This window comes from Elephas maximus, chromosome 13 (genome assembly GCF_024166365.1).
Source record: "Elephas maximus indicus isolate mEleMax1 chromosome 13, mEleMax1 primary haplotype, whole genome shotgun sequence".
In the NCBI taxonomy this organism is placed as follows: domain Eukaryota; kingdom Metazoa; phylum Chordata; class Mammalia; order Proboscidea; family Elephantidae; genus Elephas; species Elephas maximus.
Window position 1 is genome coordinate 62920235 of NC_064831.1, and position 24415 is coordinate 62944649.

Here is a 24415-nt window from a genome sequence, read left to right on the forward strand (position 1 = left end):
AGTCCCTGGAGAAGGACATCATGCTTGGTAAAGTAGCGGGTTGGTGAAAAAGAGGAGGCCCCTCAATAAGATAGATTGACACAGTGGCTGAAACTATGGGCTTAAGCATAAAGACGATTGTGGTGACAGCACAGGACCAGGCAGTGTTTCGTTCTGTTGTACAAAGGGTCGCTATGAATCGGAACCACTATATACGCATCAAAATGGCTACAATGAAACAACTCCAAATGTTTGCAAGAAGGAAAAGCGACCAGAACTCATACATTGTTGGTGGGAGTGTAAATTGTTCCAGCCACTTTGGAAAAAAGTCTGTTGCCTGTCCCGTAACCCAGCAATTCCATTCCTATGTATTTTTACCTAAAGGAAATGAAATATTGTACACACAGAGACTTGTTGGTAGCAGCTTTATTCATAAAAGCTCCAAAATGTAAACCACTAGTGTATTCATTGTGGAATACAACTTAGACATAAAAAGCAACAAACTACATGGAAAAACATGGATTAATTTAAAAAAACATGATGAATGAAAGCTTACACAAAGGACTATATATACAGTATGACTCCGTTCATATGAAGTTCCAGAACAGATGAAACTAATTTTTAATTTTAGAAATTACAATGTTTAGAAGTTGTAACACCTCTTGCCTTGGAGGGCGTGGCAAGGAATGATTGGGAAGTGGCATGAGGGATCTCTTGGTGATAGAGAAATTCTGTACCTTGATAGATGTTTGGGTTAGATATTTGCATTTGTCAAAAGTTATCAAATGGTACACTTAAGATCTGTGCATTTTCGCTGTATGAAAATATTTACAAAAAAAAAGTTATTGCGGTAACTATTCAATGATTTATAATAGTTTCAAAGAGATCTGGGAAATTGCCTGTTCAGTTTAGCAATAACAACTGACAGTGATGAAACTTTTAATTAAATATGTGCCGGGTAGGACACTAAATACTGTGCACCGATATTCTGTAATTGTCAACAATCCTATGAGGGGAGGTACCATTGTTAGCCCAGTTTTATAGAAGTGAGGCTTGGTAAGGGTAACTTGTCCAAGATCATATAGTACTCACCACCTCAAAACCCTGCTACAGAATCTGGATTTCTTCAGCTGCTGAATTATCAGCCTCAGCCCATTCCAACTTGGCCAAAAGGATAAAATGGAAACTGAGTCTGCATGGTAAGGGTTACTGATGATTGGCTACATTCTGACTTCCTGACAGTGTGTGTTGTGTGCTGCAGCTTCTCCCTGGGTGTTAATTGAAGCAGGAGTGCATGCTACAAAGTTTTAAGAAAGCTCATTCTTCGCCAGTCATCCTTTCTAGGCCGGTGGATTTTCAAGCTTTTTCTCTTCAAATGAAATCATATATGGAAACCACTGTAAAATACAGTTGAAAGCAGAGGGTTGAGGGGCCTGAAGCCCACTTGTTTAGGTTATCTTGCCCTTACCACTTATGTCTGCATAAACTGTTCTAGGTGAGAGATCCATTCAACCTTACTTCCATAACCTGGCAACTGGCTTTAGCTTCCTCAAGAGGCATGTCTGGCTGTCCAGTGGGCCACTGATGGGTCTGGGGTTCTGTCAGAACAGATGGAGCAGCTGTCCACAGAAATGCACCAAATGCTCTATGGTGGCCAAGCTGCAGCTGCAACCCACAGTAAAAAATATATTTACTTCTCAAAAAAGGTAGGGCAGATTCTGCCTTCCACGCCGGAGACCCAAGTTTGATCCCTGGCCAATGCCCCTAATGCACAGCTATCACCTGTGTGTCAGTGGAGGCTTACGTGTTGCTGTGATATTGAACAGATGTCAGCAGAGCTTCCAGATTAAGACAGGCTAGGAAGAAAGGCCTGGCGATCTACTTCCAAAAATTAGACAATGAAAACCTTATGAATCACAATAGAACGCTGTCCAACTCGCTTGTTTTGGACATACTGTGAGGAGGGATCAATTACTAGAGGAGGATATCATGTTTGGTGAAGCAGATGGCCAAGGGTGTGGGAGACCCTTCGTGAGATGGACTGGCACAATAGTTGCAAGGATGGGACTTGAACATGCTGGTAATTGTGAGGATGACACAGGAGCTGGTGGTGATCTTTCATTCTGTTGTATATAAGGTTGCCATGAGTGGAGTAGATTCAAGGCAGCTAACAATGGTTTAAGACTCAGCACTTGAAAAACACTGCTCTAGGTTATGTAGATTCCTGAGCTAATCATTAACATCACTAGAGAATATACCCTCAAGGCAGGGGCTGAGTAGACACCAAAGAGTCAGACCAAAAGAAAAAGGTCACATGGAGAACGGTACTTTTAATAGTTTCAGAGCATAAATGATGAATTAAAAAAAAATTTTTTTTTTTACAGCATAAATGATGAGTTACTCTAATTCTTCTTAGGAAAATAGAAATCTCTTCTCACTTAAGCCTTTATAATAAAAAACAGAAGGCTAGAAGGTTGGTGTTTAATTATTCTTGAGTTTGGTGGCAGAGAAGGATGAGGTAGCAGCTAGAGATTTTCTTAGTAAGCTCTTTGCTTTGAATTTCAAACTGCATATTTCTCTAGGCTTAAATTTCCTTTGAAGAAAGGTAACCAAATCTTTCCTTGAAGAGAAAGGGAGGTTATAAATGAAGAACCTGAGGTAGCTTTGGGATTCCAAAAGCAGTGGCATTGGGCCCTGTGTGAAATGATTACCACAGAACCAAGCGGCCTGCCACCAGCTGCCACGTCTACACTGTCCTTCTGAACAAACTCTAAAGGCTCACTACTCATTCAAGCTGTTGTGCTCCAATTCAACTTGGCTACTTCGGCTGGTACCTTCTGTCACTGAAAGCACCAGAGGGCAGGCCTATAGCGTAGGTGCAGTGTGAGGGACAGCCTAACCCAAGGATGGGGAAGACAAGATATAAAGACACCTCAAGTGTGCAGTAACATATACATCACAAGTCAAGATCAGGATAATTTAGATTTTATCTGCTCCAGAACAGTGGTGGAAACAAAATCAAATAGACTTAGGTTTCCTGAAATGTGAATTGTTTTTTAATATATTTAAAAGCACAGAGAAGTCTCCTTGATTTATAAAAAAAAATAAAAATAAATACATAAAATGGCAAATTTATTCATGATTCTGAGGCTTTTATGAGGTCAACCTCTTTAATGGATGTGGTGGGTCAACGAAAACATAAAACACAACATGATCTATTACACACACATAAGCAGATTCCAGTTGTAAAAGCTTATTCCAGCAAGGGTGAGAACGAACAGAGACCAGTCTTCTGCAGGACACTGGCCTAGAGCTGGGCCATAAGGACGCAGGGGCCTCTGAGCACCTGCCTCCTGCCAAGAGAGCTGAGCAGGAGGGCACGGCCCATCAGCGCCCACTGCCATCCTGCAGCGTGCCAGGCTTCCAGGCCACTGCAGAATGAACGGCTCCCTCAGAGGCCTCTGCTGCCCGAGGAAGCTCAGTCCTCTGCCCTAACGTTGAGAGCAGGAGACTGAGAAGCTATGCCCGTGAAATGTGTCCACGGTAACACTGAACGCAAATCATGATCCCGGCCATGAGGCTCCACAGAGACCGGTGGGAGGTGGGTGAGCGAGCATGCACGTCCCAAGGGGCACGGAGGGGGCTTTCTCCTGCTGACATGCTCTGACCGGATGTGTGCCTTAAAACACCTGATGACCGTGTAACTGGGGATATGGCCATCAAGTTTTCACCCCTGTAACAGACAACATAAAAAAACACAGAAGTCCAGACTTACTAGTAACTAAAACTTGGATTAAAAGCTGAATGTGTGTAATCGCCAGCAGGCTGGAATGTATCTGGTACAGTTTAATCTGCTGTTGTTTCTTTGGCTGTCCTCCAATTAGATCTAGGAACTGTTCTGACATCCTCCTCAATCAACCACCTTCCTGTAATTCCACAGTCGGCCAGTTCTCCTTCCTTGTGGTTCCTGCTAATGAGGGTACGCCTCTGAATAGAAGAGTCCTTCAGCCGAAATGGCATCTCCGAGGCCCACAGTTCGAACAGGGTCTTTGCAAACCAAGACTGGTGTAAAGTGGAAGGATATTCCCTCCCTGTGCCACTCCACTACTGGCTCATTAGGGTCTAATATGATCCTGGAGCCTGCCTCCGAGTGGGAGGTGGTGAACTCGCGGGGCGCCTGCAGAGACACTCGGCTGGCATCTATGGTTTCCGTTGCGCAGGCCTGTGTCCCTGCCACACGGGCCCCGGCAGCCACGGCTGCGAGCTGGTTGTCCCAGTGTCCGTCCACAGTTGCTAGGATGTGGTAGACCAGTGTGTGGAAGTGGATCCTGGTGAGGTCTGAGGCTCTGCTCTGAGTCCTCCCATGTTCTTTCAAGATCCAAAAGAGGATGTCACTGACCATGCCCACGTCAGGAACACCACTCCAGGAAGAGAGGGAAGAGTGAGGGCCAGATGCCGACTGGCTGAGAAATAACAGCTCCTGTTCATTCAGCCCAAGGGAAGTCACTGCAGGGAAGACCTGCTAACAAAAACGAAATAATAGGTCTCTTTCTGATGGACATAATCTCACTCCTAAGCTATCTTAGAGCATGGCCAGTGACTAAATGACAGAGAAGGCAAGCAGTAAGCTTTTTTCTTTCTTCCTGCCCTGAAGTCTGTGGAGAGGAAATGACAGATCACTGGGCACTGTTTGAGCTAGTACACCTCTATCTCCACCTTCACTAGCCCTTTAGATGAACCAGAAAGCTGCAGTTGACACTGTTTGAGACCTTTATGACATGCCACTATAAGACAAGTGGTACAGAACAGCGTTTACAGGGCAGGGTGTACAGAGTTTGTACGTTATTTTCTACCTCCTTCCAGGGTACCTTGCTTTTGCCTTCGCATACATAGCAGATAGTCATAACTTTGACAGACTAAGGCTGTCAGTTCCTGAATGTCAGCAGGTGTGCAGTCAGGGTCGCTACGATTCCATATACACAACTCCAAGAAACAAGGAGAATGCCGTTTCAGATTAGACATAAAGCTTTGAAGCAGCCTGGGACAGGAAGGCTGTCTGCACAGCGACAGCAGCCGTGAAAAGCCTGGCAACAGGAGCTGCTGAGCTCGCGTTCTGAGGAAGAATCACTATGTCCACCCACCATCCTTCTGGCTTAGCACGTCCCTCCTTAGAACCGGAGGAGGCCCATTCCGATAAGGTGAGTGTTTCTGAAGGACAGATGAGCAACTGGATGTATATGTTTATATTCATTTAATGTCGCAGACCTTTGCTGGAGTCCTGGTAGCACAATGGTTAAGGGCTCAGCTGCTAACCAAAAGGTCAGCAGTTCGAATCCATCAGCTGCTGCTTGGAAACCCTGTGGGGAAGCTCTACTCTGTCCTATAGAGTCGCTATGAGTTGGAATCGACTCAATGGCAATGGGTTTTATACCTTTGCTAATGAACAGCAGTTTCCATTCACTGCATCACTGCATGTTCTGTGCCAGGCACTGAGCTAAAGGCTCTAATTCATTCAACTCCCTATATCCCTAAGAGGGAAGGAGGGACTGACCCCATTTTATAGATAATGAAACTGAGGCTCAGGAAGGTAGGGGTATGAACTGCTGACCTTCTGGTTAGTGGCCAAGTACCTAACCCTGCGCCACTGGCGCTCCTTAGACAATTACACAGAGAAGGAAATAAAAATGGCTCTTGTTAAAAGAAAAGATGCTCAACCTCAATAAGAGAAATGCAGATAACAACTATCCTGAAATACAATTTCTACCCGTCAGATTGGTAAAAAATGCAGCTTTTGATCGCATTCTGGTGGCAAGCTATGAGGAAATAGCTATTGTAAACGTTGCCGTGGGAAGTAAACTGATACAATTCTCACAGAGGACAGTTTGACAACATCAAACTCACAAATGCTTTTTATGTTCCAATACAGCAATTCTACTTCTGAGAATTCACGGCCCTCAGTATCCATGGGTTCAACCAACCATGGACAGAAAATATTTGGAAAAAACAGACTTTTTTTCTTGTCATTATTCCCTAAGCAATACAGTATACCAACTATTTACATAGCATTTACATTGTATTAGGTACTGCAAGTGATCTAGAGATGGTCTACAGTACACAGGAGGATGTGTGTAGGTTGTACGCAAATACTAGGCCGTTTTATACAGGTGACTTGAGCATCCTCAGCTGTGGGTATCCACAGGGGTCCTGGAACCCACCCTCCTGCAATACTGAGGAACTACTGTACCTAGATTTGCTCATGGGCAAAATAAAATTATGTACAAAGTCATTCAATGTAGCACTGTATGTAATAGCAAGAGACAGTAAACAACCAAACTGTCCATCAGTAATGTGCAGGTTAAACAAACGGAAGAACATCCACACAATATAATCACGAGGCTGTGAAAAGACTGAGGCTGCTCCTCATGTACTGATAGGGACAAGACTTCAAAATACAGGTGGGGGCAAAACCAAGGCGCTGAACGGTGTATTCAGTATGCTATGCCATCTTTTGGGGTAAAAAGGGATGGAAAAATAAGGAAATATACTTAAATAGGTATAAACAGGGCTTCAAACCAGTTAGAATCTCTGCTGAGAATCTGCACTCCCAACAAGTTCCTAGGCGACACTGATGCAGCTGGGTACGGACCAGTTCTGAGAACCACTAATAGAGCAGTGGTTCTCAAAATTCATTACACAAAGAATCATCTGGGGATCTTGTTAAAATGTAGACTCTGATTCAGTGTATCTGGGGGAGGAAATGCAAATTTTCAGCAGGCGTCCAAACCGGAATGAACCTGGTTGGAAGCCCTGGGTATAAAGTCACTTGAGGGATACAGATGAAACTAACAAAGAGATTACTAGTACTGGCTGCAGGCTGGGGAGGGCGAAGATCTAAGTGGGGAGACTTTGTTGTGTTATCTTTTGATATTTGCTTTGGTTTTTGAATCATGAATATATTACTAAGTTTAAAAGCTTAATAACAATAAAATTAAAAGTTGTGTAACTTGCCTGTGTTCATAAAGCTCGTGTGTGGTGGAGCTGGCATTTCAACCAGGTCTTCAAAGTCTGTCTTCTTAAGCTCATGCCCTTATATTTATCCTAATCCCTGTTGCTGTCCAAAGACAGGAGTAATGGTGATGAGGGAGTGAAACTCCCCAAAGTTTTCTTTCTCTTGCTTTCCCAAAGTTCAACTGAAAGCAGCTGAGCTGGGCTTTTTGTTTTTTCCTTTGAGTTCTACCAAAAAAACTACTAACTACCAAACCGCCCTGTTCTAGAAGGAGAAACCCATGAAACCCACCCACAAAACCATCAGTTAAACTACCCTGTTTCTAACCTACCATGAGGTCCCGTTCCCAAACAGTCCTGGCTTCTTACTGGGATCCTGTGGACTAGTCTGAGTGACATGACACCTACGTGTCAGTGCGCCGATCTCTGAGCACAGACACCTGGTCCCCATGGACAAAAGTTTCTCTATAAGCCCCATGAGGTCGAGGGCCAAAGGAGGCCCCGTGTCCTGCCCAGGAGTTACCTGATGCACAATGCTGCTCATGAGCTCCCTGTTGGTCATACTGGCCAGCTCGAGGTGAATGGGAACACCAGTGGGGATGTCAGAAATGGAAGTGACAACCTGCAAAGAGAAGAGGACAGCACGGCTATTAGAAGAAGTCAGAAGAGGAAAGAAAGGATCAGGTCCCGAAAGGAAAGGCCTCGCTAATGTTACTGCCTTCGCTGCATCCTCCTGAGAGCTCCAAGCACTGTGGGTCACCACCAGCCTCCGTGGACAAGGGAGACCTTACACAGAAGGGAAGACCAGGCTCTGCAGAGGCAGCGGGGTTAGACTCAGAGCACAGAGAACTTCCCCTGTACGTTCCTGTTGCCAGCGTGTTCCCAAGGACCTAAACTGAGAGTTGCGGTTTCAGCGCTCTACGGACCTGCAGGAACCTCGGCATCACTGATGTGAAGTGAGATGATACAGGTAACACAAAGGAGACAACCACAGAGCACTGCAGTCTGCAGCCACGTTCAGTTTAGCACAGGATGAAGAGGCTCAGGCAAGAGGTTCTGACCTGTTCTGCTCTAGCAGCTGTCCATACCTGAACGAACACCATGAGGTGTCTCCCTGGAGAAAGGGGCAGCCTTCCCAGCCAGCTGCCAAGGTACATTCTTGGGAAGCCAGGACCTAAGTCAAGGCAGCACAGGCTATGGCAGCCAAGAGAGGTGGGAACCTGGAGAAAAACCCCAGCTGAGATCCGGGGAGTTCTACAGCAAGTGTGGGTTCTCAGTGCCATTACCTCCAAGAGTCTCTTCTTTTGAAGCTCCTTGCTTTGTCCCTCCATCATGTGCAATCCAGAGAGGACCACCAGGTCTGGCTGAAACTCCTCCAGGCTAGACACAAACACCTCCAGCATATTCATGGCCCCATTGGAGAGGTCGTGGGAGAAGATGAATCGGTTGGCATGGGGAGCTTTTAACTGGTCCCACTCCTCCCCTAGAAGAGCCCAGTCAACACAAGGGGAAGAAAAGGAAGAGGCTTTAAATCTCCTTGCTGTATGAAGACTTGCAAATGTCTCATTGGAGACCTGGTGCGGAGCAGGCTGGCTTCTGGCTGAGTGGAGCCTGGCTACGACTGTCTACAATAAACATGGTGCTGCCTCTGGGAGGACAAGGGTCAGTAAAGAAACCAACCAACCAAAACCCAAACCAAACCAAAACAGAAACACAATATGGGTGCCATATGCCTTTTTCAAGGGGCTGGTAATTAGCTCCCCTCAAGCCCCTGGAAAACTCAACTGTCCTGAGTGGCCTCTGAGCTCTCAAACACAGGACATCCAAGACCCTTCAACTACAGCAACAGCCTGACTTAAGCCGCCAACACCAGTGAATACCACGCGTATCCCTGCAGAAAGGACCTGTGGCCTTTTTCAAAGCACTCCCCGCCTCACAGCATTGCCCTGAGCACCCTTCCTCCAGTTGGGATCTATGCAGGTGGAAATTCTAAGAGCCAGGCTTATGTAGCCTTCCCTCCGTGGTAATGAGTCTTCCCATTTACAAATTTAAATGCCATACTCTGAACACTAGTTTTTCATTGGTTTCCATCATATACACTGGATACTCCTTCCAAAAATTTTTCCTAAGGCAGATAGACCAGAGCAGAGGGTTTTTTCCTCCTGCTGGTTCATCTGCCAACTGTAGTCAGAACCTGCTTCCTCCATTCTGTAGAGTCTTTCCTTGGGGAGTGTGTGTATGTGCGTGTGTGCGAGTGCGTGTAAATATGTTGTGTATGACTTCCTCTAGAGCAGGCGTGAGGCTGGGAGAACCCATCCTCCTTTGGAGTGACTCCAGCTTCACTGAACTTGTCCCTGTGAAAAAGTTTATATATGGGTTACTTGTATAAAAATCTATGAACCCAGAAAAAAAGATGTTACCTACTTATTAAGCCCTGACATGATGCTTGTACTTTTTAAAACATCACATCCCCTTCTAACTCTTGGTCCATGTCTTATTACTTGTCCAGAGCAAATACCTGATGGGGCTCCACAGAGCTCTCAGTGGTATTCCACTTCTGTTTCATTTGCAAAGACCCAGCACACGGGTGGCCTCCTCTGGGAAGCTCTCCTGAGCTCCAGCCACCACTCTCAAACAGACTTGATTACTTCCTTCCCAGGCCACCACCGGGGCCCAGCAGAGGACTTGGCGCTTGACTTTGCAATACTTTGTTCAAGTGTCCATCTCCCTCATGAAACTGTGAGCTGAGAGTAGGGCCCATGTCTCCTTCCAGTATTATATTCCTGCCTCCCACTGAGCCTGGCATATAGCCATGTGAAATGAATTAGCAAAAGAATAATGAGTAAAAGATCAGACTGATGCCCTAAATGCTCGGGACAATGAATGATAAGGCTTTGAACTCCAAATCCAGCATTTCTCAAATTAACAAGAATCTGTGCAACAGGAAAAACACATTACATTAGTATTCCCCATAGAGCAAGACTTGAAACTGACCCTTAAATAATGAGGCTGCTTAAGAAAGACTGACTAGCTTTGCCGAGCAGAAAAGAGTCACTTAGCATTCAAAATAAATTGATTTCATCAGGGGGGAGATGACAGAGGCAAAAATAAAGACTTCAGCAAGGCGAGGACAATGAGGAAGCAGGGAGGCACTGGAGGCTGTTTCCCCAGGATGTGGGGCTGGTGGAGGGGGCCCAAAGGCATGACCACCAAGACCCAGACAAGGCGAGCCTCTGAACAGTAGTTAATGCCTTCTTTTCTTGCAAAGCTTTTTATTTATTTCTTCAAGCAATGCCTTCTCTCAATTTATCATCCTACCCTTTTGCCAGTAAGTCTTTGCAGTGACTCATTGGATTCCCAGTCCAAAGCCTGAACATAAGCTTCTCTGGGGAGGCTGGTAGGAGAGAAAGATGAAGAAGAACAAATCCCATCTGGGTGTTTATCCAGCTGGGAATGGATTTCTGTTGAGAGAGCTGACTGGAGTGCCACTGCTACCTCATCCATGCCAGGTCAGGACTAGGAAAATGTAACTTCACACACGACTGAATGGGGGGTCTACTGCTTTGTACTCTGAAAATAAGGCATAGAGGAGAATAACTGAAGTGCGACACTTACATTCAAGGAGACACTCTCCTTTCGGATAAGCTGTGCCTGCTCCGTAACAACACACCAGGCACAGCTGTCAAATACAACAGCAAAGCCTTGTTGAAGAAACGAGTCTCTCCACTGCGTAGTTGCTATGGAAAATGACAGGAACCTGAACCTGAGAGGCTGCCAGTTCACACCGTGGGCACTAACCAAAGGGAGACGAGTCTGGAACTGGGAGCAGCAGCACCGCAAAGGCTCATCTTCAGTTCTTCCAGCCATGTTTGTACTTTTCACTTAAGCAGTTCAAAATATTGAAACACACTAACCTTTTAATCTTTACCACAATCTTCAGGGAGTAAAGAAATACCACTCTGATTTCCCATTTGGGGAGGCTAAACTGAGAGAAAGTTGTGTATCATAAATGTGAATTGCCTATTCCAACATTCTGTCACTAATTTTCAGATCTGGCCCTGCCTAAATTCCTGACTGACTCCTAGTAAGCACCCCAAAGAGAATCAGAAGGAAGAGACCACTCTCATTCGCATTTGGAGGAAGGTATGCTTTTGAAGAACACTGCACTTCAAATCTTAATTAAACTCAGTTACTCTAGTAGATGAGGTTCTCTTAATTGTCTGACTTGAAAGCAGGTCAATGAACCTTAAAGTAAGTACTAGTTTGAGGTCCCAATTAGTCCGCTTAAGATACTTGAGTCTTTAACTTGAATTCACAGCGTGTTGAATCAGACAGAAAGTCAGGGTCTGAGCTCTGAGCAGAGAGAAAGATATAGCAGGAAAGACACAGAATGAAAAGCTGTTTCTGGGTATTTAAGAGTCTCTCAGAAGTCGGGTCTCTAGTTTGTGTAACAGATCCGATGTACCACAGGGGTGGGGTGGGCTGGATTTGCATTTGTAAACACTGGAACCTGATATAGTAGGAAAGAATGTAAGTGATTCTAAATATAAAACACTTCCACACCTGAGGAGAAACAAAATGCTTCAAAAGGAGTTTGCCAGAGGCCTGGAATCAACCCTAAACAGCTTGGAACAGTCAGCCAGAAAGGCTTAGGGCAGAACCCAGCACAGAGCTGAACAGATGCTACCCCCTTTCTCTTTTCTTAGCAATAAAGACAATCTTCAGGTATGTGTGTTTAACATTTTCTAGTTTTATTAAAAATGCCTGCTTCCCTACAGCCTGCTTTATCCTGGATTCAGGTCAGTTTTGTTTGTAGACCTGGGAATTTCCTTTAATGCTGGGATACTCTGTCTCTCCCTTGAGACAACGGCCAGGATCAGCTCAGTAGAACCAGTGCGTCAAGAAACCTTTTGGTATGGCAAGGACCTGCTAATTTATAAGGACAATTTCTGCAGTCACATCCTGATCTATGACAACTGTCCTCTGACCAGTCTCACAGACATTACTTACTCATTTCCCTCACCTGTTTGATACTCCAAAATGAGGTGGAACTCATCTTCTTTCTGCAAGGATTCTGGTGGAACAAATACATTGTCATCAAGAAGTTCATGCAGCTTTGGGCCAACTGGACCACAAAGAAGAACCTGGAGACAAGCAACATGAAGTCTATCAGGAAACCTGTTTCTTTTCCCATGAAATCTGAATAGTAACTGGTAAGGTACATTCAGGTCAATTCTATTCATTTTAACAAAATGTTGGAACCCAAATCTAATTTTGAAAGCCCTTGGTTTGGAGGTATGTAGTAGAGGGGTGATCACCAGGGGTTAGGCCTCTGGGGAACATGGCCACTATGAACCCAGAAATGAAAGGCTGATAAAAGACCCAGAGTCACAGATGTGAGACAGGTAACTAACAGCTGCAAACATCTGTATTTCCCACCTTGGTAATTTATGGGAACTTAATTCTTATTAGAGTGCACGTTCACACTTTAATACACTCTCTAAACCTAAGTATATCCATCTTGAGGCATACAGTGTGGACCCATATGATTTCCCCCTCAAACTGCTTATCACCTATCTGTATTACTACTAGGTCTATTTCTGGGCTTTTGATTCTGTCCCTCTGACCCATATTTCTGTTTTCAGGCTGGTCCCCCAAAACCAGCGAGGCCTGCTGTTCCCCCTCTCCACTGTCAGCAGCCACATCCATCCTGCACGTCTCAAACTTATTTATCCTGGAATCACCTTCACTAAATCTCTCTTCTTTGCTCCCCACATATATGGTCTGGCGCCCAGCCAGTGACTCCACTGTATTAGGTTTTAGGTACACACATCTCTTCTTGTGGCTGCTCTAATGCAAACCTTAACCACTTTACGTGGTAGGACAGCAGCAATAATCTCTTGCTGGTCTCCCCATCTCGGGCCTATTCCACTTATAGCAAAAGAATCTTCTTAGTTGTCTGTTATTTTGAACAGAGCACTAATTGTTTAATTCCAGTTAAGCCAGATGGACTTGAGACACTCCCCCAATGACCCCCACCTAATGGCCTTCTTTTTTAGCACTCTGGATCCAGGCTCACCAATACAGCCAACTATGTTTTCTCTCATCACTTGTATCATTCCCAGTCTCAAAGTCTTGACTCCAGAGGCCACAAGCTCTCAACTATCACACGATATGGTACTTAAGAACAAATAAGAATCCCAGTTTCATTACTTATTTGTTGTGAACCTTGGGCAGTTTATCACCTTCTAACAAAAGCCCAGTGCTGGGCACACAGCAGGTGATCCATAAATGGAATAAAGGGACAAATATGCATTCTTACCCCTAAGATTATGGAAACATGAGTGAAAGGCACAGGTTCTAATCTGGGCATTTGACCTACCTTTAAATCTGAGCTGGCTGCAAATTTCTGTCCCATTAAAGCTGCATTTCCTCCTACATAGTGCTGTAAGATAGTTCAAGTATATTAGATAGTATCTTAGCACAACTATGTTAACCAGGCTTAATCGGTTTTAATTTACTGAAATAATTTTCAGTACATTTTTCCCAAAAAAGGTTTTGAGGTGACTTTACAACAAAGGACACACAGATGTAAGTTAATAAAAAATAGAAATAGACAATGAGTAGTAAGGAAAGGTAAAGAAAATAAATTTGCTAACCACGAAGATCAGTATAACATCCTTAACTGCTGATCAAATTTGGCTCTGAGCTTCCATGCAGCCAGGGCAGGAAACGGAAACATGAAAAATGTGGCTAGATCTTCTCTTCTACATTTAATCCTTCTAAAATGAGCATATGATTATGTCACTCTCCTCCTGAGACTCATTCAACAGATACTCTAATGAACTAAATCCAATGCTTAAGAGAGGAGCACGCCTTTCACTATCTGACCCCTGCTTACCTTTCCACCCTCATCTCCTGCCCTTCCCTTCCACATCCTACCTGCAGCTCTCCGAGTGAGCATTCCTCCCGTTCCTCTGTGCCATTAGCACAGTATTTCTTTGATGAGGGCACCCTCCTGCCTCACACACTTGGTAAACACCTGATCGCTTTTCAAGAGGCAACTCCAGCATCACCTCTCCTGCAATGCCTTCTCTCTTCCCCATTCCCCACTGCCAACTCAGCTTCCACAACCCCTTTCCCCGCTGCCATCTCGGCTTCCACAACCCCTTTCCCCACTGCCAACTCAGCTTCCACAACCCCTTTCCCCACTGCCGTCTCGGCTTCCACAACCCCTTTCCCAGTTTTGAAAATTTCTACCCTGTAGACCAGCAGTTCTCAGACCAACAGCATCACCGTCACCAGAAAACTTGTTAGAAAGGTTAATTCTTATGTACCACCCTGCATCTAATGAATCAGAAACTTTGGGTGTGGGACCCAACAATCCCTGTTTCAACAACCCCTACACATACTCAAGTTAAAGAACCACCGATCTAGACCACTGGTGATTTTAATCCCCCTTCTCTACCCCTCGGAAATACGTGACAACGTCTGGAGGCATTTTTGGCTGTCACAACCGAGGGAGACATAGAGGCCAGGGATGCCGCTGAACATCCTACGGTGCACAGGGCAGCCGTTACGACAAAGAACTACCCAGCTCAAAACATCAGTGGTGCCCCCGTTGGGAAACCCTGCTCTGGACCAGTGTAGCAAGGAAAGGACCTAGCTCCCTGTTTTCCATGCAAAGGCTGTAGCTAGTTCTCTGGGGCTTCGGCCTTGTTCTCCGGCCCAGAAAGGACTCAGCCGTATTAAGATAACTGCAAGTTATCAGCCACAAGCAATACAATCCCAACAAGTGAGGAGCAGATATCCTTTCTACCTTAAGTTTGGGTAACATACAAAATGGGGTAAAATAATATATAAACCAGAGCCAAACTTGTAGAAAATACACTACATAAATGTTGGTAAAATTTAACGGACTAGAAACAGCAGAGTTAATGGAAGGTCAGATGTATAGTTTTACAAAAAAGGAAAACACTGCAGAACTGGATTTCCAACAATCATTCTCTTGGAGCAAAGTGGAAGAACAAGTCGCTTGGTTGCTTTTAGGAGCCATACGAGAAAGAGGCACCTTTGCACACCCTATCTTTTCATTACTGGTGAACTGGACAGACCTGGGCCCCTGGGAACTCTGAAGCAATCCGGGCAATGTCATGAAAAGCTTCCTTATCACTGAAGAAGCGCTCAGCAGCGGCTCCCTTTTCCATGAAGTGAACAAAGGCTTCTTCTAGATCATTCCTTGAATGCAGAATGGCGTGATCCTTTCCGTTGCCAGGACTCAGGCCTAGTGCCTGTAAGAGCTTCACCCCTGAAAGCACCACATCCACGCAGGCATTGACTCTGGGGAGAAAGGAGCAGAGACAGTGTGAGAGCCTCAGAGCGCCGGGTGGCGCTTTACATCCAACAGGAAAACGTTGCCCAGCAGAGTATTTAAATAGAAAAACAGATGAGATGGATCTGAAACCTGAACAGGAAAGAGCACACGGCAGACGAAGATCACTGGGACGCGTATCTTGGGATCAGAACACAAGAATCTTTTCAACAGTCTTGCAAACTTTTACACTAGTTACAAAGAAAACTGACAGGTGCTCAGCGTTTCAAAACAGGCCTGTTGACTACAGCACAAACGCAGCATTTCAGAGAAAATGCTGGCGGAACCACACTGCCTGGATATGACTGGCTGTTTCTCCGTGTCTGTTTCCTCACCTATAAACTGGGTGATAATATGAACAGACCTGTTGTGAAGACTAAATGAGTTAATACATGCTTAGAACAGTGCTTGGTGCAGAGCAAGCAAAGTATAAATTTTGGTCAAAAGCCACATATCAGATGCCTTTCTTCCAGAGACACATCAAGATGGTGTTAAGGCACAGAAAATGCCCAAATGCTCCCAGTTGAAAGCCCGCATTTTAGAGTTGGGTGGTGCCTTAGACTGAGGCACACCAGTGGCCTTGTAACAGCTCCTCCCCAGGCAGGTGTTCGCTGGTCTGATGCACCAGCTGAAAGGGCTGGTTAGAAGCCGGTGCTGCATCATTGGTGGGCTCTAAGGAAGGTATAAGAGGAGCCCTGGTGGTGCAGTGGATAACAACTCAGTGGCTAACTAAAAGGTCGGCAGTTTGAATCCACCAGCTGCTCCTTGGAAGCCCTATGGGGTAGCTCTACTCTGTCCTGTGGGCTCACTGAGTTGGAATCAATGGCAACAGGTACGGGTAAGGAAGTTATAAAGTACTAAAGGTGTGTCTGGCATGGTCCCTCCTGTGTGTGTGTGGGGATCAGGCTTATATTTTCAGTATTTCTTTGCTGAAAGTCATCCCTTAAGAGACGAGGGCCAAATAATTAGGGTAGCTAGATGAGGTCTTCCTGCCCCCCACCAGCCACCTTTATTCCTGTCTCGGTACTGCGGTCTTGGCAGTGTGGCTCAGTGACCACGCAGGCAGCTCCCAGCCTCCGAGCAAGGCTCAAAGCAGGCTGACTGAGACGGTTCCTGGTGATAAGGGTGGCTGGGCTAACCTGCTAATTGTGAGCAGCTCTGAAACCAGCAGATGCCCTGGTGGCACAATGGTTAGAATTCAGCTGCTAATCAAAAGGTCAGCAGTTCGCATCCACCAGCTGCTCGAGAAGCCCTATGGGGGCAGTTCTACTCTGTCCTATAGGGTCGCTATGACTCAGAATTAACTTGACAGCAACAGGTTTGGTTGGCAATGGGCTGACACCAGCAAGCTCATCCATAAGGAGGGCCTGATGGATTTTAGGGTAAAATATACAGTTTCTTCTCTGTTCCTTCAAAAATTTCTTGGCCTGGAAACTGATGCTGACTGGTCAGCAGTTCAAATCCGCCAGGTGCTCCTTGGAAACTCTATGGGGCAGTTCTACTCTGTCCTATAGGGTCGCTATGAGTCGGAATCGACTCGACGGCAGTGGTTGGTTTTTTTGTGGAAACCGATACACCAAACCATTAATGGTGGCAAACTCTAAGAAGAGGAATGAGACTGGGAAGAGGGAGAAATTTTTACTTTTTATTAGATGTATTTCTAGTTTTTACTAGCACGAATTGCTTTTGATTTTACGACGTAATAAAAAAAAAAAAAGGTTTGGTAGGTATGCTCAATATTCTCTCCATCACTAAAGTTCCGAGGCAAGGAAGAGACACTTCTCTTCATGACACACACTGATTACACCTTCGACATGAGGATCCTTTATTTTTTCCCCTCGAGATCCCATGCTGTGAAAGATTTTTATCAAACAGCATTTAAATACTCAAATTTTCTTATTCTTTTTAAATCAAGCACACATATAGCTGACAAACTGGACCTAATCAGCATGGAATAAAGACATGAAGTATATATAATTTCACCCCAAAGCAGAGAATTGCCATGTGCTGGTTAGGCTCTGTGGCCTTGCAGTAGGTAAAGGTTTAATTTCCATTAGGCTATCTGAAATGTCAAAAACCAGCCTGTAAACCCTATCACCTCCCTTAGGATTTCAGGAGGCATCATGTTAAGAATATAGATTGCCTCTCCTTTGCCTCTGTATTCTGGTCAAGGCGTGATCCAATGGATTCTCCCCGTCAGTGCACAACACACATTGTCATGCATGTAACAGGTGCTTAAAAAGGGGTTGAAAACACACTCCTCTCAGAGCCCACACAGCTTGTAAACTGGTCTCAATTCTGCCTCATCCAGAGGGCCCTTTATTTTCAGTCAACGCAGGATTAGATATCTGAAAAGTAGAATCTAAACAGGAATACAGGTATCCCTGGAGCTCTGATGCTAACAGGTTCTCGAGTTTGAGAGAGAGACTTGGATACGGGGTGAGAATTCCTCCAAACAGCCCTATCTACAAAATGTATCCAAGCTGATTTAGTTCTTAAGTCTGGTGAGCAAATGTCCAGATACTGAGGGATACCTGTATTTGGAAATAACTACCTTAAAACTGTAAACATATCACCTCCATACCTAGTTCTGCTCAGACCTTAAAATTTGATAATGAGAAACTAATTTGCTTTGTAAACTTTCACCTAAGGCGCACACACACACAAAACAGGAAAAAAATTTAGTTTGATGCTTTAAAGATTTGGATGGGGAAGTTGCGTTTGCAAAAATCACACACACACAAAAGTAAAAGGAACAATGTTCAGCGTATTTTTCAACACAAGACAAAATCTAACAGGACTAGTTTTGAGTTAAAAATACATCACTTTACAACTGCCTCCTCTGCCATGAGAACAGAACTGGATGGTGCCCAGCTATCAGTACTGAACATTTTGATGGAAGATTCTATAGGAGAATCCTGATCAAAAGGGGGAAAGTGCAGAACAGAATTTCAAACTCTCATACAGACATTCTGGAGCCATGGAGGCTGGATGAATTCCCAAAACTATTGCTCATCTTTAAGCCTTAAACAAAAAATATCCCCTGAAGTTTTGTTAAAAACAAACAATAGGTTAGCTTAACTACGAAGGAGTGTCTGCCTTGAGCATTGTGCTCTTTTAAGATGTATCTTTATGGGATCAAACTGGCAACAGCAACTCCAAAGATTAGACAGAAACCTCAGGGGGCAGTGAGTTTATGTTAATCCAGAGGAGGGTGGGAATGGCTGCACAATCTGAAGAATGTAATCAATGTCACCAGGCTGTACATACAGAAACTGTTGAACTAGCGTATGTTTACTGTGTACACTTTCAACAACATATATGTGTGTGTATGTGTATGTGTATATATAAAACTTTACCACAGAATTATTTTCAATCCTCTACCTAATCATGTCATGAATATTAGGGGCAAAAACAGTCTTATAGAGGAAAATTATTTTATTTGATAACTTTTTTTTTACAATAAAAAAATCACTGAACATCTACTCTGAGCATATTTGAAGCAGGGGAGGTATCATGTGTTTTCGAAATGTGAATGGGCTCACCAGTGACCACCTGCTTAAAAGTCTTCTCCTCCTTTATTTCTTTGATTCTTTCTCTAGCAGCCCCTTAAATGCTGGTACCTCCAGGAGTTCCACCTTTGCCATTTTTACCTTCTCTTCTCGCCCTCTTCCTGAGCAATCTTGTCTCTGGCTTCAAAGCGCCAACATCTTCAAAAATTTGCAGCTCTGCTCCGGAATATGTTCCTAAACGCCTGTCCCTCATTTTCAGCTGCTTGAAGAGCAGCTTCATTTGAAATCCTACAAGGATACATATTCTCCCTCCTCTAGAATCAAACTGGTTATCTTCCTCCATAAATGTATTCTTTGTTAATCTCTCTCAAGGCAACAATGCGGCGTGGATGGCGGGAGTGGGCTCAAGTTGCATGTGTAGCATTGGATAGCTGTGTGATCTTGGTCAAGTCATTTAATGCTTCCAAGCCTGGGTTTACTCATCTGTGAAAACTGACAATACTGTACCTCTACCTATCTACCTCAAAAGATTTTTTAAGATCACCACCCAATGCTTTCCCTACTCTACTATATCCAACCTGTCAAATATCTCTCAAATCTCACCTCTTTATCAAGCTGTTTCTCCCTTCACCCAGACCCTACAACAGCCTCCTAACCAGTGTCAGGGTATCAAGATTCTCCTCTTTATGCAAGACACAAAGAAGGGAGAAAATACATGAATGTGTGTGTATTCTCCTGAAAAGGCAAACTATAACCTATCCCCCCAAGCTGAGATCCTTATACATGTACTGCACCTATGCCCATCCCATCCCCTAGCAATCGCCATCTTTAGGTGAAAAATCCCTTTGGGTAATCAGAAATGTTACCAGATGAAGGATGTTACCCAAAACTATGTGACGCAGTAAAACAGGTCAGAACCACTGCTTCAGATCCACCCTTCAGCTCCCACTAGTTATTCTCAGCAAAAAGCTGAGCACCAACTACCTGCTTATAAGGTTTATGGCTTCCCTATCACTGACCCTAACATAAATGGCCCTTCACAATCGGGCCGAACTACCTACTCAACATTGTCTCCTGGCACTCTACCATAAGATCCTTGCCCTAAACACAGGGACACTTGCTGTTCCCCAAAAAAGATATGTACTTTTCCACATTTGGTTCCCTCTGCCCAACATTTGCCTGGAGAAGCCCCAGTTCTTCTCTAGGGTCTGGCTCACACAAGCTACTTTAGCAGAATATAAAGATGGCCATACCAAGATCTCCCAGCCCACAAGCTCTTTTTACAAAGTGATGGTGACATTCATCCCATCGAGGTGTGTTCTCTGTCCCCTTCCCTTAAGACCAGGTGGACCTGGGACTATGATAAAAGGGACACTACATGCTTCTAAGGCTAGCTCATAGGGCATTAAAGCTTCCACTGGTCCTCTCAGGACACTCTCTCTCCTAATCCAGTCACCCTGCTGTGAGAAAGCTAAACAGCTACATAGACAGGCTACAGGTGTTCCAGCTAAAAATCCTAGTTGAGGTCCTAGCTGACAGCCACAATCAACCTTCAAGATCCTAACAGTTCCAGCCACCATCCAACTGCAACTCATGAGAAGTGACTAGCCCAGCCCAACCAAACCTCAAAACTGTGAGAGAGAATACAACGACTGTTGTTCGAAGATACTAAATTTTGGGGTGAGTCGTTATGCAGCATCAGTAAACGGTGTGTCACCTTCTCAGATGGAGTTTTTCTGATAACAACCCATCCTGGGAAGAATGAGTCATCCTTCTTTGGGATACCAGGGATACCTGTTTCTCACCATTAGTTCAGCAAAGCATTTTCCATAATGAATATATGTTTCCAACAAATGAGGTGGGCACCTTGCTTCACCCATCTCTGTATCATCAGAACCTAGCACAGACCTGACACGTATCATGTAGTTAAATATCTGTTGAATAAATGAGCATAAAGCAAGGCAAGACATTAAGAAACAGATATGGAACTGGGAGAAAAGGGCCTGAACTTGAAAGAAGTCAAAAGAGAGACATCTCAAGAACCAATAAATGTGCTGATACAAAAATACTTGCTAACATTTAAGTGCATTTTGTAAAGCAGACACCATGCTGGGCAGATAATGTAGATTATTTCATTTATCTTCAGGATCACTTTGCTCTACACCTGACCTCTCCTCCCTTCCCTGCCCCTGGTCCAAACATATAAATGAACAGAAGACCTGCTCTTGGATACCGTGCCTTTGGAGTGATGGCAAGGTATTCCAGCAGAGCTGAGACAGAGACTGGAGTTAGTGTGAAGGAATAATTACATTCCCTGAGAGGAGTACAAAGGAAAGAGGCACTGTGATTTGCAAGCACTTTAAAGACGCAATGTCATTCAAGTCAGGAAAGAGAAGAGTTTCAAGAAGGGCGTGTTCAACACATGGAAGGCTGCAGAAAGGTTGATAATAAAGGCTTTAAAAAAAATAGGCAGTTGAATTTGAAAATCTGTAAGTCACCAATGAGCTTTGAGGGGAGTTTCGATAGAGTGGTGGGATGTATGGCGTTAACGAAAGGAATGCAAGGCTTAAAGAAAAGTCGGTAGCTTAAGGCAGAGACCCAATCATCTTCGAACAGTTCAAAAGAGGAAGAGTGCTGCTAAGGTCAGTAAGATCAAGCACCCGTGACTGCAAAGGGCAGTCCCAAGCGGTGCAGGAGGGGTTTAAAGCTGGGACGATGAAGGAGGTTCGAACACGAGCGGGGTTTGCAAGAGGCTAGGGCCTGTCCTACGGAGATGTGAGAGGGTGCAGGGGCCAGGCGAGTGGAAAAAGCAGTCTGGTGAGTCCCTGCAGTGGTGACGACCGAGGCTCGTCCCGGACGTCTGATGCTTCTCGCCAAGGAAGCAGCGCGGACACCGACGTGGAGCAGCCTAGCGGGGACCTCTGGGAATCCGTGCCAGCGGAGGCTCTAGCTCCCAAGCCGCCCAACCCGGCACACCCGCAGCTCCTGCGGAGGCCCTGAGACGCCGGCCCCGCAGGCACTCACCCCACGGCCACGCGGCGCCAGCGCCGGGCCGGCCGCACAATGAGTGCGTCCCAGGCGGCCGCCAGCCGACCCTCGGGGGAGGCAGGTCCCGGCAGCCCGGGCGCGGGCCCCAGGCCCAGCGAGCTCCACAGAGAGCGCAGCGCAGAGCCCGGCAACTCCGGCTCCAGCAGGAAGACGCAGCCCACGGCCAGCGCCAGAAAACCCGCGTACGCAGAGCCACGCCACAGCGCCATGGGGACCGAGACGCGGAAGCGTTGCCGCAAGGTTCCTTTCCCCGCCCGCGCCTCTTCCGGGCTCGGCGCCCGTCGACGTCCACTTGCGCGCTACGTCACCTACGCGCGCCATGTCCCCCGGTGGGCGGAGCGGCGGGCGGAGCGGCGGGCGGAGCGGCGGGCGGAGCGGCGGGCGGAGCGGCGGGCGGAGCGGCGGGCGGAGCGGCGGGCGGAGCGGCGGGCGGAGCGGCGGGCGGAGCGGCGGGCGGAGCGCCGGGCTGGAAGTCGAGGGTCAGTCATCCTCAGTATAAACCTGGCACTTGGGGGCGCGGTTCCACCGCCCTGAAGGAGGATGGACAAAGGCAGTAGTGCTCGTCGGGCGCTCTACCCCCTTCCCGGAATTCTAACTGTATCCCAAGATAGAGGGGCTGGCATGTGTTTGTTGTCCCAGTAAAAGAAACGGACAGATTATGAAGAATGCATAGACTGCAGGGACTCACATTAATATTTGAGCCAGTTGGTGTCCCTGTTTGAACTGCGCCCGCAGGTCCTCCAAAGGGCACGAGTCACGCTCCTCTTTTTTAAATCCGTCCCTCCGCCCGTCTGTCCATTCTCCGTCGTTTATTAAGCTCATTCTTTCCAGGCCTGGTGCTCGGCGCTCCTGGCCCCCGGAGAAATCGGCTCAGACGACAGCAGGTTTGCAGCGAATCCCTAGGGCGTGCGAGGCAGGGAGATTCTGCCCCCTTGGACGATGGCCGAGACCCTTCAGCCACTAAGGGCCAATGCCAAGACTAAGGAGAGTGCACAGTGATGTCTTGGCCAGAATGACTGTATTCAACATTAAGTATCTTAAAATAACCCATTTGGGGGGCGGCGTTCCTTTGAACTGTCTCAGGAAAATGCACAAATGCAAACAATCTTGTGTACAACAGAGGGGTTATGTTGTTGTTGTTGCGTGCTATCGAGTGGACCCTGATTTCTCCTGTTACCCCTGGGTGATATCCTTTAAACCCAGGCCATCTTCCTTGTTGTGACCTTCTGTGTGTAGGTCTAGGTTGAGGGCCAGTGAAGTCAGGTCTCAGCAGACACCAAGCCCAGCCTGGCCTGCTGCCATTTTCCAGTTCTGCTAGTTCTGCTGTCTCCTGACCTTGGCTCTGTGTCCAGTTTTCCACTCTGCCCCTGACCTTTGAACTTGGCAGTGAAACTTCATTTCCCTAGCTTTGATACTGAGCATTAGGCTTTAGTCCCTCCAGCCTCACCCTACCAAAACTTCCCCATCCTGGTCATCTGCCTTCCCTTATCTCACTCCGCCCAACCCACCTGACCATACTACACCTGGGTCCTTTAATTCCCTCTCTTTCAAAGGAGATGTTTACATAGTAAGAGTTTTGGGCTACCATCTGAAAAGAAAGAAGCCGAAGTGCCAATGAGATTTGTGTGGAGCCATGAAGCCGTCTTCCCTAGAGTTGCCTGTCTTTTCTCTCGCCCTGGGGAGACATGTCAGTCAGTTCTCAGAGAAACTGCTCCCTCCTACGCCTCTGCTGAGGGTCAAGTGGGCAGGTTTCCCTACAACTCCAGAGGTGACCAAACCAGCACCTAACTCAAAAGTGGCAAATCCACCCCCTGTCCAGAGACCACTTCTTTCTGCTGAGAATTTGTACCAAGAGTCAGGAGTCTATATCTAGTTAGTTTTGGTTGTGAACCAAATTGTTGTTAGCTGCTATTGAATTGGTTCAGACTCATGGTGACATTATGTACAACAGATGACATGTCGCCTGGTCCTGCACCATCTTGATGATCATTGGTATGTTTGAGACCATTGTTGCAGCTATTATGTTAATCCATCTCATCGAAGGTTTCCCTTATTTTTGTTGGCCCTCTGCTTTACCAACCACTATATGTCCTTTTTCTAGTGACTAGTCTTTTCTGATGACTTGTCCAGAATAAGTGAGTAGAAGTCTTGCCATCCTCCCTTCTAAGGAACATTCTGGTTGTGTTTCACAGTGGGGAAATGAAAAAGGAAGGTTAGAGAGAACCAGTTAAATATGTTTCCAGGGTGAGCAGAGAGCAAGGAGCAAAGGAACCCAACTGTAGGGAGACCATGGCATAGACAGGTTGAGAAGAGCTGAGGGAGTGCTCCAGCAGCCCCAAAGCAACATGGAGAGAAAGGCACCGGGAGCCATCCCTTCCATGAGAGGCTGCTAAACTTCTAGCACTTTGCACCCCATTCCTCTACTTCCTTCTAGACCTGCCAGACTCTTGATTTAGTTACAGAGGCAAAACAGTGGCTTGAACAAAATGGAAGTTTATTT

The 24415-nt window shown here is 45.9% G+C and overlaps 1 protein-coding gene across 2 annotated transcripts; it reads right to left on the bottom strand.

Moving 5' to 3' along the window:
• Nucleotides 1-453: 453 nt before the first annotated feature.
• ADPGK (ADP dependent glucokinase) lies at nucleotides 454-22206 on the bottom strand. Of its 2 annotated transcripts, none has more exons than XM_049852681.1 (7): nucleotides 21892-22206; nucleotides 15099-15324; nucleotides 13367-13429; nucleotides 12008-12128; nucleotides 8271-8467; nucleotides 7508-7606; nucleotides 454-4498 (listed from the first exon to the last, which is right to left on the bottom strand). In XM_049852681.1, exons 1-7 carry the CDS (start codon nucleotides 22122-22124, stop codon nucleotides 3950-3952), a joined length of 1488 nt encoding a protein of 495 aa, XP_049708638.1. In that variant the 5' UTR covers nucleotides 22125-22206; the 3' UTR covers nucleotides 454-3949. The 2 variants fall into 2 exon arrangements, with proteins under 2 accessions (XP_049708638.1, XP_049708637.1); XM_049852680.1 differs by having other exon boundaries at nucleotides 454-4501.
• Between the last annotated feature and the right edge of the window lie 2209 nt (nucleotides 22207-24415).